Source organism: Gallinula chloropus (assembly GCF_964237585.1).
Source record: "Gallinula chloropus genome assembly, chromosome: 4".
NCBI lineage: Eukaryota > Metazoa > Chordata > Aves > Gruiformes > Rallidae > Gallinula > Gallinula chloropus.
Genome location: NC_140088.1, coordinates 72360543 through 72376796, shown reverse-complemented (window position 1 = coordinate 72376796; position 16254 = coordinate 72360543). Strand labels below are relative to the sequence as shown.

The window sequence follows — 16254 nt, the reverse complement described above, 5'->3', positions numbered from 1 at the left end:
TTCATTCAGTTGCAACATGAATGGCACACAGTACTTTGCCAACACAGATGCTGTTACTGTATGTAATTCAAGTATTTTCTGTGACCAAAATATGAACAAAAAGCCAGTGAAGGTGGTTTCCTACTTCGTAGCCTGATTTTCTTTGGATGTGCAGGAAGACATAAGATGACTGGACAGGGTGAAGTTACAAACCACACTGGATAGAACTGAAGATTTATGTTTTATCCAAGAGCTTTACTTTTAGTAGCATCATCACACAAACTCTAGCCAGAAATCTTCATTCAGATGAGTACAAAAAATAGATGTTGATTAAATAAGTAAAACATGCAAAACTTTGATTATTAAAGTGGGATTTTGGGTGATGTGGAAATTTTTTTAAGCTATTTTGGCAAGGTTGGTGTATGGCTATTTTTAGGAGACAACATAGACTTACCTGCATTCATGTTTTATGGGAAAGAAAAGAAATAAGCAATTGCCTTTGATTAAGGAAAAATGCAAACACACTTAAGTGCTGTTTATCAACTTTCAACTTTGCTTTGAAAACAGTTCCTAACATCTTCAATATATGGTTTTATGTTTATTTGATTTATTTCAGTATTTATGACATCTAAAACTTTTAAGTCATTCTTAAATTATTACCACTTCAATAAAGATGTCAGCATAACTTTAGTGTAGCTGGACTATTTTACTTTTGACCTCTAAGAAAAAAATAAATTAATTACTAAGCTGAAATCTAGATGCCAGGACAAAAACCATACAGATGTGGTCACATTCTTCTGGGTGGGTTTTTGGTTTGGTTTTCTTTTCACAATTGTTGGTTGCTATTGACTAGCAAGTGCTTCCTTATGTGCAAAAAAAATCTGTTATTTTAATATACTACACAAATGAAAGTTGAATGTTGATCTCTCTTTTAATAAATAGATAGGAAATTCTGCTAGCTTGGAAATTCTGGTAGAAATAAACTGAAGTATTATTTATCTAGTTAGGGAGTAGCCTAGAACTCCCATGATAATATTTTGCTACCACAAGGTCCGTTTGTCCAATTTTTATGAAAAAACCAGATTCTCATTGCAAGATACTGTTAAATGAAGACCAGAGTAGTAATGTTAAGAGTAGGACTGTACTCTGAGCTGGCTGCTGGCACTCCTGGCTTTACTCATGTGGATTCATGTTGATTTGCAGAATAGTTGAACTCAACTTGAACGTGTGATGCAAGTCATGCCCTTTGTAGAAGTTGCGTAGCTAATATGCTTTACAAAAGCCTTACTGTCTTGGTAGCCTTTTAATCAGTGAGCTCGCTCTGTCAAACGGCAGCATATGCAGTGCACCAAGGTCCAAGTTAATATTTCTTCTTAGTTTAAACGGCAGTGAGTGTTAAGCACATGCTTAAAATTAAGAGTGTGTGTGAATGCTTTCCTCATCTGGTCAATGAAATGTTTTTCATCCCATGAATGTCAGCAGTTAGTTTAACTTTGTTCTCTCCTTAAGCAGTTGACTAATAGAGTTAGGTCATCTCCATCTTACATGCCTCTGTAATTTTTCCTTTCCCTTCACTTCTCCTTTAATTGAAGTAATGGATTCTGGGAGACGATTGACAAGTCTGACCAATAGGTCTGTGAATGAGATCATAAATTCTGAGTGCACTTAGAACAATTTTCTAATCCCTTAACATATCAACCGCTTCTCTTAGACAACCTCCAGATATTAGAGTAAGTGCAATTTTACATGACCCACATGTTTTTGCAGGACTGTTAACTAGTAGATTTTTCTTGTATTAAGAGTAATAGCAAAATCCTTGCCGTAAAAACGTTTTTCTTTTAGGCTAAATCTAATGAAGCATTACAGGTAGTCTTGCAAGGGCATTTACATTCTTCATTACTTCCTGCATTTGAGAAACTATAGTCACTCTGCTTGTCTTGTTAAGACTAGCAAACAGAAAGGAGCTGCCTAATAACAGCTGAGGCTAGAGAGACATTTGTCCCTGAGATGGACAGAAGCCTTCTGAGGTAGCTAGACTGTTGTGCAATCCACCTGTAGCAGGTTGCTTCCTAGCAAGATGCTACAGGAGGTAATCCTTCCCTTTCTCAACCCTGGCAAGATGAGAGTCAGGAACTCAAATAGTACAAAAAGGGATTATACCTGCAGGGAGATAAGAGGTTGCAGTGATCTAGGGATATTGGATCCCTACATTAATCATGTCAAAGTGAGCACAGAGGGGTTCTTGGGAAGTTCAACTGTGCACATACAGAGTTCATATTCTGATATTTGTTAAGTGTTACTGATTTGATAAGGAGTCCCAGTGACTTCAGCAACAACACGAGGAGAAAAGGGAACATTCCAAAAGCAAGGCTTGAATCTTGGACTGGAGGAACCCAGTTGCTAGAGTCTGTGTGACTAATTCTCTTTGTTTTAAATAGGAGTTTGTGTGGAGCACTAAACCCCTTGCTCTGTGCTTACATGGAATGCTTTTTTGTATGTAATACTTCATGGTTTTGATTTTTTGAAGGGTGGATTGAGAACAGAATGTGTATTTCAGTAGTCTGACAAAAGCAACTTGATAAACCTCAGAAAAAATTCCCTTCTTATCAGTAAACTTACAGTCTGGCTCTGCACATTTCTTACTGTTTTCTTCATTTTTCTTATTACTGTAATTTACACGTAGCTCCCCATCAGTGTGTACTGTACTATGTGAGGCAACACATTTTGAAAGCAGTATTACTGCATTTCTTTAGAGAAATGAGGAAGGGTATGCATGTACTAACATTTTTTTCCAAAAAATAGAAATGTAAAGGAAGGAAACATCATTAAATGTAGTTCACAAATTCTCAGAGACAGGTTTGCAGGCCAGCTGAGTCTTGTTGAAGAGTCTTTCCAGTTAATTTCAGCTGGTGAGTGGGCCAGGAGAGATTTCCAGTCCTTAAACAAACAATTTTAAGTTACTTTTAGGGGTGGGGGAAAGCAAGTTGAAAGGAGGTAATTCAACCCTGGTTTGAAATGGAAATCACAGTAACGTGTCTGAGAAACCACTTTTTTCCCTTCTGTCCTCGTTTATGTTTCTTAGAGTAAAATTAGACTGGATTAGGTTTGGGGGCCTCTTGTATTTCCTTATCCTTAAAATTGATTACTTTCTAGTGACTGAAAAATACTGACAGCCTTTCTTCTCAGGGTGAGGTGGATATCAACCAGCTGGTGTAGACAGAGTTATGCATCTTACAAAAACCAAACCTATTTCAGAACAGCAGCCTCCAGGCTGTTTTTCTCTTACAAACAAGAAAAGCTGGGGCCTCCAGCTACGTTATTTCTAGCTGATTAATTCTGGATAAGAAGGTGTATGCCTTCAGGGCACAGAGCACTTTGGTTAGGAGAAGCATGCCTTCAACTGCCTTGACTCCTGTGGTATGGACTCTAGTGGGTGATATATTTTCAGGCCTGTTTTGAAATGGGTTTAAATGAGTTTGAATTGACAGATTTTTCTCACATTAGCAGTGGAGCCCAAGAAGTGCTCTGCATATTTCAGTGCTTATTGGATTCAGATTCACTTCATTGAAAGCATTAAAACTGCCCCTACCATGAGTATCTGAGGAAATTACTGCACCTATTTATTGGGCAAGGTGTTGAAGGATGTTCTTTGCCCAAATACAGGAAAGGCACAGTCAGTCTGTCAATGTAATTCAGTTATACAGTTGTTATAGGCTCAAGTGTGCCAGGACTTGAACGAGGGTATTATGGTATGCTGTGCAAAGGAACATCCTTCTGGTTGTTCTGAAACTCCTGAATTGAATGGCTGGGTTGAATGTATTCTTGGAATGTTAGTATTTTTTTTGTCCTGTTAATTAATATTAAGTGGAAGAAAAAATCAGTCTCAGAGCATTTTCTTGAAGCCAGTTATGGAAATTATCAGGCAGCTTTGTGTAGCTAATGGCGGTCTTCCACATAACTCTTTCAGTCACACATTGACATTGCAGTTTGAAGTAGAAAGAGGACTGTTCTATGAGCAAGGCAGGAGTGACAATAACTTTGTTAGAGTCCTGCTACTTTTGAGGAACCAAGTGCTTGTCCTCTCATCAGAGCATTTGGGGTTAACATGTGGAACTTGATTGGTGTTAATGGCAGCTCCCCATTCACAGCTTAGCTCCTGTAACATGTCGAAGACTTTCCTGTTAGTGAGAGCAAACACAACATTTATGATACATCAGTTTAAAAATGTACTGTCATTATTCCACTGATGGGGACCCTGCAATTTCTCTGTACTCTATAAACAACATCAAATAAGACCCCATCCTGTCTGCAGCATTCTTCCATGTAAGTAAATTACTGGAACATTTACATTTCTTCCAAGTTAAGCTGCTTGTTCTTGTGTAAGTGAAAGAATGATAGCACATTTGCTGGAAATATTTCCACCATTCTGAGACCAGTTGTGATTGTAGCCCCTGTTCTTCTGAGCATGTGAGAAATGGAAGGCTAATCAGTTCAAATGCATAAAGCCACAAGGTCAATTCTGTGCTGTACTTCTAGGTACAGTCTTTCCCAGTCTTTCCTTCAGTCTTTCCCGTTCCCAGAGCTAATTTCTGCTGTGCTAATGCCTCTGACCAGTAGTTTCAAAGCCGGAAGTGTAGTGCTGGCCATAGGAAAGTTTCATATAGGTTAGAAAAATGGGTCTGTCTGTATGAGTAGGGATTTACTATGACTAGGGGTTTTCACTTTTTTTTCCTGAGAAAATAAGATGATTTTTTTGTTCTGTGTTTCGTAGTCTCCTCCTTGTCACAGAATCTCTCTGCATTCGTAGAACTGATACGTAACCCCAAGAGTTAAGTACAAGCTTGGGACTTAGATTAGAGATTTAAGCCCCTGAAAGTGTCAGCCGACAGCAGCTGTTTTGCAATAAAGGGGACAGAAACAAAATTGTTTGGGCTATGGGGATGAAGAGGAACAAGTGCATATTCATTGGTCTCTTCTGCTTCATTTTATCAACTGGCAGTTTTCTTCAAGTGCCTTTTTGGTCGATCCTTTAGGACTTTTATGCCTAATCTCCAACAGCTTCAGATCATGACCACTCCTGTATCAAATGCCTGTGCTACTCTGTCAGCCTTAGAGGTCCTGCAGCACAAAGGAGCCTTGAAAAAGGGCTGGCTCAAATGGCCATTTAAAGCCCTGTGAGTTTCATGGTACCTAACACAGTCTTTGTCTTGGAAAAGACTTCATTAGAGTTTCACTAGAAACTTCATGGTTTTGGTTTATATTTTGGACTAGTGCAACTCTTGTTGAAATTAAAATGTAATTGATGATCCTGTTACCTAATTTAGAAATAGAATGGAACCTGCTTTCATGGATAAATGGAGTTTATGTATCTATGATTGAAATATGACTGTGAAAGTAAGAAAAACTCTTTTCCTTATGGAGGGCTTCTGTGTAGGATTGCAAAATACATGTTCTTGCATTTGAAATAAGCCTTTATCTTAACTGCTCTCTAACTTTGGAGTAGAGGGTTGGTTCCCCAGGTCTGCTTAGTTTCAATATGGTATGACGATTGTCCACGGAGTCTGTGATATTAATTAGTATCTAATTTGATTACTATGTTAGCTGTTCTATTTAACTTTTACACATAAAAGTGTAAAAAAAAAAAGGCCAATGGCTTATAGAAGAACTTAGTTGCAGGTTTTTTAAATGTATTTTTTTGCATGTTATTTTAACATGCTTTGCCACCCCAGGAGTGCAATGCAATTGTGTACATAAACGTTACTAAAGAAGATAGGTATTTCTTGTGAAACTGAGACATACTCCTGCAGAAGGTTTTACGTAATTAGTCACCACCCCTAGCTGGTTTACAACAAAGTCTAACCGTAACTTTATGATTCTACCTAAAGTAGGAAATATTTATGGTGGGTTTTGGGTTTTGTTGTAGTAAATCTCGGAAACAGACACTGTGAAATATCTTTAAGGGTTTGGTTTGGGGTTTTTTCTGTTTATTCATTTAAATTGTTTTTAAATTTGAGGAGGGAAGCAGTTTGTAAATCATTGATATTTACGACTCATTTAACTGTAAAAGTGTGTGTGTATGTATATATATACACACATACACACTATCCATTAAACATACCCAAAATTTGGAACATTGATTCAGTGCTGAAAATTAAATCTTTTAAATCTACTTTTTAGCCAGTGGTATAAAAGATGGACAAGTAAGGTATATCGATACCTTATTATAGTTAAAAAATTAAAAAGCTGTCTGTTCTTCAAAACTTTTCCATTTCTGGGATGGGATCTTTTATTTTTCTTCATTATCTGCCTTCTGTATGAGCTCAGAAGCACAAATGTCAAACTCATTTAAGGTATGCCTTTCTTCCAGTATTTCTAAGTTGTAGAGAAGAGGAAAGCAGTCTTGCTGTGAAGACTATTAAGACTATTAAAGTTAATTGGCAAGTTTTTCAGAATCAGAAGTCACAGTTCTGTTTTCTCTTTAGTTTGACATCTGTGTGTTCCCACCGCCTTCAGTAGAATTATTTCTTATCTATACAGAATTTAATTAGAATTAATCCACCCTAACTGATGAAGTAAGGCTGCTTTGGTGCCCAACTGTGGAGTACATATTCACAGAGGCTTTTAAAATTTTGTTTATCATTACTTACACAGTATGAGACAGTAGGAGAAATGCTGTTAATATACTTCATCACGTCTTTCTTAACACCATCTTTTGTTTCCTTTGCCTTTAGGGTGAACCTGGTTTGCCTGGCATAGCGGGAGAGAAGGGAGCAGCAGGGCTTAAGGTTGGTATTGAAAACAGATTGAAACCAGAAGTATACAGTATGTGAGTGTATATATAGATGACAGTCATGCTTTCCAGCTTGGGTTTCTATTCTGACTGGCTTTTAATGATCTGCTCCCTCCAGTGATCAGTGCTGTAAGAGGCTTTACACATTTCACCATAAAGAAGCATATTCTTCTGCTGTGCATGTATAATTCCAGTCAGTGGCACTGACACATACACAGCCGCTACCAAGTGAAAGCAATGTGCCTGCAAGGCTTTGGGAATTCGGGGACCTTTTTAAGAAAGGCTTTGTTTATGCTCCTTACAATGTGTTTCAGGCCTCTTTTCAAGAACTACTGTGGTCAATTCTTTGACAAATGTCAGGGTTAAGTCTTGAGTGCTGATCCCGTTATTATGGAGGTTCACAACAAGCCTCATTAGGAGCTTGTCTCACCCTCTGTTTGTTACATCAGAATGTTCTGCTGTTTCAATATTGAACAACTGAAATAGAACATAAAGCTTATGATAACTTCATTTTTAAAAAAAGCTTGATGTCTCTGAGATGATGGGATCTGTGGGCCTCTTGAAACGGTAATACTAAATTCTAATCCCATCAGCTGTGAATGTGCCTATTCGGTGCACATGTGCTCCTCAGCTGATTCTGTGCATCACGCTGCTGCTGACAGACGCGCAAGGCAGGCTTTGTACATTTACTGACTGGCTGCTTGTCCATCAGGAATGAAAACAAACCAGTTGGGACCACGACCTTTTCTTACTTTGTATACAGAAGTAGTCAAATTATGGCTGTTGATGCTTAATTTGTATTCACAGACGCAGTCTTTGGGTTGCCTAGCAACCATCAGCCATCAGAAGGGCCAAAGATGATCCAGAGTGCAGTTCTGAGCCAGAAATGCAGACATGAGTTGTCAGGGTCAGGCCGGTGTGCAAAAGATCCTTTGCCATTGAGCCAGTTGCTCAAGCAAGTTATAATTTTGAAAAATAATTACTATAAGCCATCTTTTTGTTACAGAGAATGTAAGAACACAGAAGAATCTTTGCTTTGAATCAATTATGAATTAGTTCAAGACAATTAAGGCATTTTGTTTCTTACAAGGAGTCTTCTAAGCCATTAACAGAATTCAGCCTTTGGATTTTTCCTTTGTTCATTCCCAAAATAAGGAGACACAAATGTAGGAGTCACCTAGGTCCTGGCAGGCCACTTCACAAAGACATAAGTCTGCTTTTCAGAGTTTAATCTAGGACAAAATGGGAGAAAAAAAGTATTTATGTGCAAATCATTAACCTTTTAAAATTATGTTGAAGATATGTTGTCCATTGAGTTCTATTAAATTGACATAGTTTATAATTTCCTGAAGATTTTCTGGTTGGATTTTGTCATCTGAGACGATCATCAGTAGTGACATAATTGTTAGTAATTGGCATCCTAACAGTAGTAATGCAAACACTTTGATTTTTGCTTGTGTTAGTAACTTATGGCTTCTTTGCTCCAATTATTTTCATCAGGGTGACCCTGGAGAAAGAGGAGAAAAGGTAAGACATGTTTTACTTCTTCAGTAGTGCTTCTGTTTTGGAGAGCTGCTTGGAGAATTGCCACTGTGCTGATTCTGAGGTTTAAAAGAAATACAGCTACTACCTCGAACATGAGCAGTGTTGTTCGGCCTTTAAGGGTGTCAAATAATACCTCTTATTGGGAGTTACTGATCTGTGATTACTGCAGCTGGATTAGTCAGAGAGCAGTGGTCATGAGTTAAAGGCTGCAACTGTGCAACTAGTTCCAACTATGATTAGTCTCAGAAAAAGATGAGCCCTTCTGAATAGATGAGAGATCCACACATTTCTCCTAACTTGGCTTCCGTGCAACCTGTGCAGAGTAAACAAGTTAGGTAACAGTGTCAGCTACATGGACACTAAATGATATATGGATAACCAGTTCTCCACATACCAAAAGAAAAGTTGAGTCCTTCATTCTTGCTTGGATTAGTTTAAATAAGATAAGGGAATTTGTCCCATTGACCTTAGGCTATAGGCTGACAGGCTGGGGTTACCAGCAGTACAAATGGTACGTCAGCAGTCCTCTGACTTGCAGTGAGTTAGTGAGGAGTTACTCCTCTGGCATCCATGGTCACACCAAGACAAGATGAGGGGTTGGAACAGATTCCATACTGGAAAACGTGGGTGTAATTCTGCTCTTCTAGGGAGAGTGGTCAGTAGGAGCACACATGTGAAAGTACACACTGAGTGAGATTCAAGCTTCTGCAGCTGTATGAGGGCAGTATGAGAAAGGCATAAGCCTTATTTTGAGTAGGAATCTGTACGGAGCCTCATCCTTAGCGAGTACATTGAGACATGTTTTTAAAACATAAGTTGCTTGCATTCACGTGCAAATTTCTCTTGGGAAATGTTGACCCCTGTCTTTGCAGCTGCAATTGAATTTCACTTCCAGATCTGTGTAAATCCGTGCAACAGCAGCTGTAAGCATGCTTTGCAAAGGCAATTCATTTCACATTTTGTAAAGCACATCACATACATAATCCAGGGGAATCTTGAAAATGTATACCCCACATATAAAAGAATGTAACTGGGAATCTCTTTTCATTAAATTATTACCTTGATTAAAATTATATTTGTTGAAGAACTTCAGTCATCTTTTGTTATCAAACAGAAAAGGAATAACAATAGATTTTAACATACATGGAATTTCTGTGACTTAGAATCATTATACTTTTCCATAATCATCCTTTGCTTTTTCCTCCAAAATGTAAGTATAAATGCCCTCTATACACTGTATCACGTTGAATGAACTTCAGATCACATTCCTAACAGTTACTGTTTCGCGTTTCCATATTTCATCAAACTCTTAGATTGCCAGCTAGTTCCCATCGTGTCAGTGACTGTGGTATACCAAATGGTCTCCAAGTTGTCTGAATGAAATTTTACATGAAGGTTTGCATAGTAATATGACAGATATTGAATAAATATTGTTATTTGAATATTACTATTGGTTATCTGACCAAAACATACTAGAATGTTTCATAGCCTACTTAGACTCAACAGTTACCAATATTTCGGTATTCTAAATATTTCTCATGTTTTACATCAACCTGAAGTCTCACAGAAATTTTTGGCCTATAGTCTCATATATAACAAAGACTTTTTGGTGTAGTCTGGACTACATATGGCTATATTACTATAAATGGAAATTAGGTCTGTTTATAGATAAGTATTTTGAGATGTTTCTTTATAGAGTTATTTTTAAGTAGAGATTTTCTACATATGTCTGCCATTTAAGTAGAAAATGTCAACATGAGAATGTGTTTTCTGGACATCACTTTTTAAAAAATAAAAAAATGCATAGAATTTACGTAGAGGTAGCAGTCATTTTGGTGGCTCCTTGGAGGAGTGGCAGTCAGTGAAGTTTATCTAGTTTGTGAATCATTCATGAAGGACATCAGATTCAGAGAGTAGTTGCCGTAAATTACTTGAGAATCATAATAAAGAGTATTGGAATTGTGTAACTGTCACCTGATCTTTACGATAGGCATTAAGGTGAATTTCTCCATGTTGGGAAAAAACATGTATAGTGGTAATTTAAAATGCTGAATCATTGTGAAATCATTCCTTCATTGCTAAACCACAGCAAACTGAGTAGACTGTACCGACAAGTAGTTATTTTGTAGTTCGGGGGGGGGTTTCTGGGGACCCATGAAAGCAATTACAGTTATAATGAAGACTGTAGAAGAGGTAGCAGCACTATAAACCATGTTTTCTGACCGTGTCATAGAGAGATTGACTACCTGATTAACAAAATGAGCTTGCTAATCATGTTTGAATGCTGACTCTTCTCTGCATGCTGTGTGCTTACATAAAGTCATTAAAATATAATTTGTATCTTAATTATAGGGTGATGCTGGAGAAAATGGACCGAAGGGTGACACAGGAGAAAAGGTACACTTCTTATTAAAATGATTACTTTAGATATGCTTACAGTATAACCAGCTAGTGAAAAAAATCATTTGATCAAAAGAAAAATACATCTTAAACTGTGGGGTTTTTTTAAAGATGCTGAGTGATTTGACTGAGTTAATTTTTGTGAACAGCAGAAAAAAAGTCACTGCTCTGTCCAATTAAGCATAAAATTCCTGACTTTATACAGCAGTAACTTTAGTACAGGATACATCAGCAACGTCTCTAATTATCACTCCTCTTAGCTCAAATTTGCATCATACATCATCTTTGGTTACCTCCTGCCAGACTGCTGGAACTAGGTCTGCTGAGTTACAGCCATTTCTTATGTATCCTCTTACATTTCCCTTTCTGCATTCCCCTCAAAGAGGGACCAAACCAATACAGGACCAAAAATAATTGTATCAGGATAGGTAACTTCCCTCCAGATTGCAAGGTGGGAAATTGAGAGCTGAAGATAAAAACTACATTTAAAATATTTTTGCCAGATGACATCAGCAATAACCTCCCTTAATGCATTGCTAGTTCATTTTGCCAAGTACCAATGTGTCACAGAAGTCACTAAATTGTTGACATTGTCAACATTTTATTTTACTATTCATTTTTTTTTAATGTAAGACTCATGCTATATCACTGGAGAAAATGAACTTGGGTTCTAAAATGTGCTTTAATTACACAAGTCATAGCGTTCAGCAGTTGAGCAAAGCTTGTTGCAAGGGAAGAATGTCATAATAAGCTCTTCTGGTCATCACTTTTTATGCTGTTATCATGTTTATTATTTATGTTTATGAGTTATCAAGCTGGTAAGGAATGCATACAAATCTCTCAGGTTCTATCATTTGGATATAGTAAAGCTGCACTTGCAAGAACACAAGAATTTTGTGGTACATTCTAAAATGAGCAATTAAAAATAGACATTAGATTTATGAAAAGTCAAGTTACTTGATTCCCAGAGTTCATTTAAATAATACTGCAGTCATGCTTACTAACCCAGATGAAAGTCTTAAGAACCTTGTTTAGTTACTTACACGATGTATGCTGCTATCATCATCCCAATCCACCTTTAAGTGATTCAAGATTATAACCTCTTAGCAAGTATGAGATTTTTGTTCACATAGACCCGTGGCAAGTAAATAGGATGTTTATAATCTCTCTGGGAAGCCTAGAGCAGCTTCACTTGTTGCTCTTCTACTTAACAACTGTGAGAGGGAGCCTGCATGCCCTAGAACGCCCATACTGCGCTGTGGTCTGCAGCATGTGTCTGTGCTTGACATCTGGTTCAAGGAAAGAAAAAATTCTCTCCTCCTTTCAGTGGGAAACCCTTTCTCCCCAAGTGTAATGTTTGAAGAATTTCTCTCTGAGCCTTCAAAAGTTTGGCAGTCTAGTTGGGATCAACTTGTGGCATCAGGACACTTCTTATATTGCTGTATCTGCAATAAATTTCAACAAACTTTTTGAACTTTAGAGTGCAAAAGTCTCCCATCTCTTTCAGGTTTCATATAAATTTCAGAAGTGGGGTGGAGACATGGCAATGCATGCTGTTTGTGTGGCATGCATTGCTTTTGACTGTAACAGGCTGGAATCCTGCATGAATTTTCACAGCAGAGCAAGCAGAACTGTGAATTAATTGACTTCATTATTTTTCCCCCATTTTCCCTGCTTGCAAGACAATCTGCCACCCAGGAAAGAGAGATAGGTTACAACAGTATCAGGCTTGGTTTAGGAATGGGTTCTTATTTGTGCAATCAATGTAGTTTTGCCTTCTTAACTGCTGTACCTATTGGCTCTCAGAAATACAGACTTGGGTGCTTACTGCTTGACCTGTGACTTAAGAAAGAAACTCTCTTTGTTGAGGCTGAGAGATTTGGGCTTGTTCATCCTGGAGGAGGCTCTGGGAAGACCTTGTAGCAGCCTACAGGGTCTACAGAAGAGTTGGAGAGGAGCTCTCTATCAGGGAGTGTAGTGATAGGACAAGGGCTAATGGCTCTAAACTAAAAGTGGGGAAATTTAAAAAAAATTCTTCCCTGTGAGGGTGGTGAGTCCCTGGCACAGGTTGCCTGGTGACATTGCAGCTGCCCCCTCCCTGGCAGTATCCAAGGTCAGGTTGGATGGGACTTTGGGCAACCTGGTCTGGTGGAGGATGTCCCTGTCCATGGCAGGGGCGTGTGAACCAGATAGTCTTTGATGTCCTTTCTGACTCAAACCAATCTGTGATTCTATGTGCGCATATTCCACTGCTAAAGTTCCTTAATTTCCAAATTGTCTGACTCCTCAAAGAACTGAGAACATGCTGTACCATAATTTTTTCTTTAATCACATATTAATTTTCATTCTTGCATGAAGGTAGGTTATAAATACTTGGTGTCATATCTTTCCCATATCTGTCATTATCCTTATAAATGTTTAACTGGTGAATGTCTCTTACCAGTTGCTTTGCCACTTTATAGCTATAAAAAGTCCTTGAGGCTTTGCAGTTGTACGTGCTTGTAAGGGATATCAGCAGTATCACTCATGCATGTCTATCAAAATGGAGCAGCTCAGGTTTCCAGACATGAATCAGCCCTCCATAATACTGATTTTTGTGGGTTTTTTCACACAAGACCAAGCTGCAGTAACGGCAAATCTATTCCTGTTCTTCAGAGGGCAGCGAGCGTGTTATCTGGTACCATTTAATTTTATGACACTCTTACCAAAAAGATCACTTACCTGAAAAAACTTTATGGATTCACAGCACACTTCCTTGCAGCTATGCTGAACCATCAGGAATGGTACCTACTACTTGTATTTAAATACAAATAATATTAAGCATTTATCCTCTGCTTATACATCTTCAAAGTGGATGACATTATTAGCTCCTATTCTACCTGTGCTACTAGCATGCTGTTGGGGAGCCTGAAGTTGCTACTCTTACTTTCAATGAACAATCCAAAGTTACTTTGAATAACGAAAAAGGATACAGTTCTTCAAATATAAGCACTATAGCATCTTCAACAGCATGTAGATTGACTAGAAAACTTTTAATTAATTTACTTTTTTCTTTATTTTTTGGTACATCATTTAAGAAAAACTTGCAGCAAAGTGAGTATGCAAGAATGTTAAGGGTCCTGTGACAGTTGTACAAAGCTGGGAGCTAAAAGCTTCCTTGGCCAGGTCACTCACTGATTATCACTCTGCCCTTGTCTGTATCATTGTCTATCAAGTCCAGGCAACCCAGCAAAAAACAGGTGAATCTTTTTGAATGCTAGGTGTGTCCTCAAAACTGAGACCTTTGATGAATACATAAATTACTATAGCACTCTCAACCTGTAAAGTATAACGCTTAACTATGACCTGTCCTGATTGGGATAAACACATAGGTCACTGGGGTTCTTTTTCAAGGCAAACCTTCATTAGTGAAAAAAGCTGACCTGACACTTGCCATCTGTAGAATTAGGTCAAAGAGATTGCTCGTATTCTTTGTAAGTGGCAGCAAATTATTTTTAATGTATATCAGCAATTTAGAGATGTCAAAGTATGTCCCATCTTCTGGGTTCATGAAGTACTTTTATACAAAATCTGCAATTATAACATCTCAATTACTAGTTACAAAATTTGCTGTTAACTATTATGCTGGTTGGATGAGCTAAACTAAATCTCTCTGTGTGTTCTTGAAAAATAATGCTGTTCCTTTTCTGAATCACACTGATATAATTCATTGGGTAAATTCCTACCTGGCAGCACAGAGAACAGGTAATCTTGCTGTATGGTTATTTTGCTATGTTTCATTATTTTGCTGTATTACATTGCTGTGCACTTCCATGTTTTGTTATATCTGTTTCCTGAAAAACTTTATATGTAATAAGTGCAATTATTTCTTGTGGATTTTGTATCAGGGTGACCCAGGTTCTTCTGCTGCAGGAATTAAGGTAATTCAGTCTTAAAGGAGTTGCACAGGGAGGAGGGAAGTGGTTGGTCTGTGTTTTTGTAGTATTACAGACATTTCATATACCATTAAAGTTATTGTTTTCCACAGCTTTATTTTTAATCCATTTTGTCTCATCTCGTGTCTTTCATCTCTCTTCTTCTAGGGTGAACCTGGTGAATCTGGACGGCCTGGACAAAAGGTATTAGCTGGAAATGTTCAGTTTTCCTTTCCTTCTCTATTGGATTTTTGATAAATGATGTTACTCATATATTACTTACCAGTGTCACTTACCCATACTAGAATGAGCCCAAGGCACTGCAGTCTAACAGCCTGAGGCCAGTATGCATTTGGTGTATAATCATTTTGTATTTCAAAAAGCGTAGATATGATGGTACTAATTAACATGAAATCAATATTAGACTAACCCACCATCTCTTCTGGCCACAACGTGCCTCTTGCATTGAAAGTTTACCAAATTGCAGCTAGCAATAATAACAAAGAATGTCTCTGCTCCTTGAGTGATCACAAGTTAACCCTGCATGCTTGACTGAATATTAACCTTCAGACTATGGTACGTTATTACATCTCATTAGGAAGAAAATAAATATTGACTGGAATCCCGTTCACATATACCTCTAAGGGGAATCAAACTGTCAGAGGCACCTGGTATGTTTGGAAGGACATAGACCAGGTAATGCCGCTCTGTTCTTCCCCTGGGTGTTGCATAGCTGAGGTTGCTTTTGCAAGTAAAGATCCAGCAGGAGCTGTAATGACTTTGTCTGCATGAGGCCCTCTGAAGCTGGGGAATTTCCTCTTTGAATCCATACTACATCAAGCCCAGTGAATGCCGTGCCTTCAGCTGCCTTTCATGAGAGTAGGAGGCAGGTCCTGCTGGGGAGGCTGGTGAAAGCGCCAAGAGGAGAGACAATGAGGGAAGCAGATTTTTGCTTTGCAGTACTTGGTTTCCCTCAGGAGCCTTCAGCACTGTTCTTGCCTCTTATAGCACTGAAAATTACCCACTGCTGCCAGAGTGGAGCAGAGTCCAGCTGCCAGTTTAGCTATCAGGTATTCCAGCTGGCTAGCCAAGAGCTAAAACTCCATATAGTGAATAGCATTACAGCCGTACTCAGGGTCTTTTGGTGACTAAGCAAAACCCCAGAACACATATAAATATAAAATAAGAAGTTGAGTCTTCTGGTGTGAGATAACTGTCATCGGTTATAACAGACTAAACAAAGTTGCAAATGCAGTTCTTTAGTAAAATGCAGTTTTAATTAGGAAAGGTAATCAAAGTAGTTTAAAGCTATCTAATCCACAGAATCATTCAGTGTGTGCATTCTGCAGTGTATGCTTTGCTTGGGTAATAAACTAGAAAATGCACTTAAGAGCCTGTTGAGATTCATACTCTCATTAGCTGGCTGCCGTGGAGGCAAAACTAGCAGTGATTTATCAGCAGGCTCCTGGCTCGCACTCCCCAGGCACTCAGGTTTGATTTCATTTAGGTAACATAGATAAGTGAGAGAGATGCAGTTCAGACTTTCTATAGTTTCAGCTTGCTGTTCACACCAAAGGGGGCTCAACGTGTTCTTTCCACTTCACCTCACAAACTTCCAGTGTGCCA

General features: G+C 38.2%; 1 protein-coding gene across 1 annotated transcript in view; it reads left to right on the top strand.

Moving 5' to 3' along the window:
- Positions 1 to 16254, top strand: part of COL25A1 (collagen type XXV alpha 1 chain) — a gene marked incomplete at both ends in the record, with an annotated part of 297516 nt that overhangs the window by 230675 nt on the left and 50587 nt on the right. The window contains 5 exons of the mRNA XM_084264091.1: positions 6711 to 6764; positions 8270 to 8296; positions 10667 to 10711; positions 14602 to 14634; positions 14797 to 14832. Of these exons, the coding sequence (XP_084120217.1) occupies positions 6711 to 6764; positions 8270 to 8296; positions 10667 to 10711; positions 14602 to 14634; positions 14797 to 14832 (195 nt within the window). The remainder of the gene's footprint in view (positions 1 to 6710; positions 6765 to 8269; positions 8297 to 10666; positions 10712 to 14601; positions 14635 to 14796; positions 14833 to 16254) is intronic.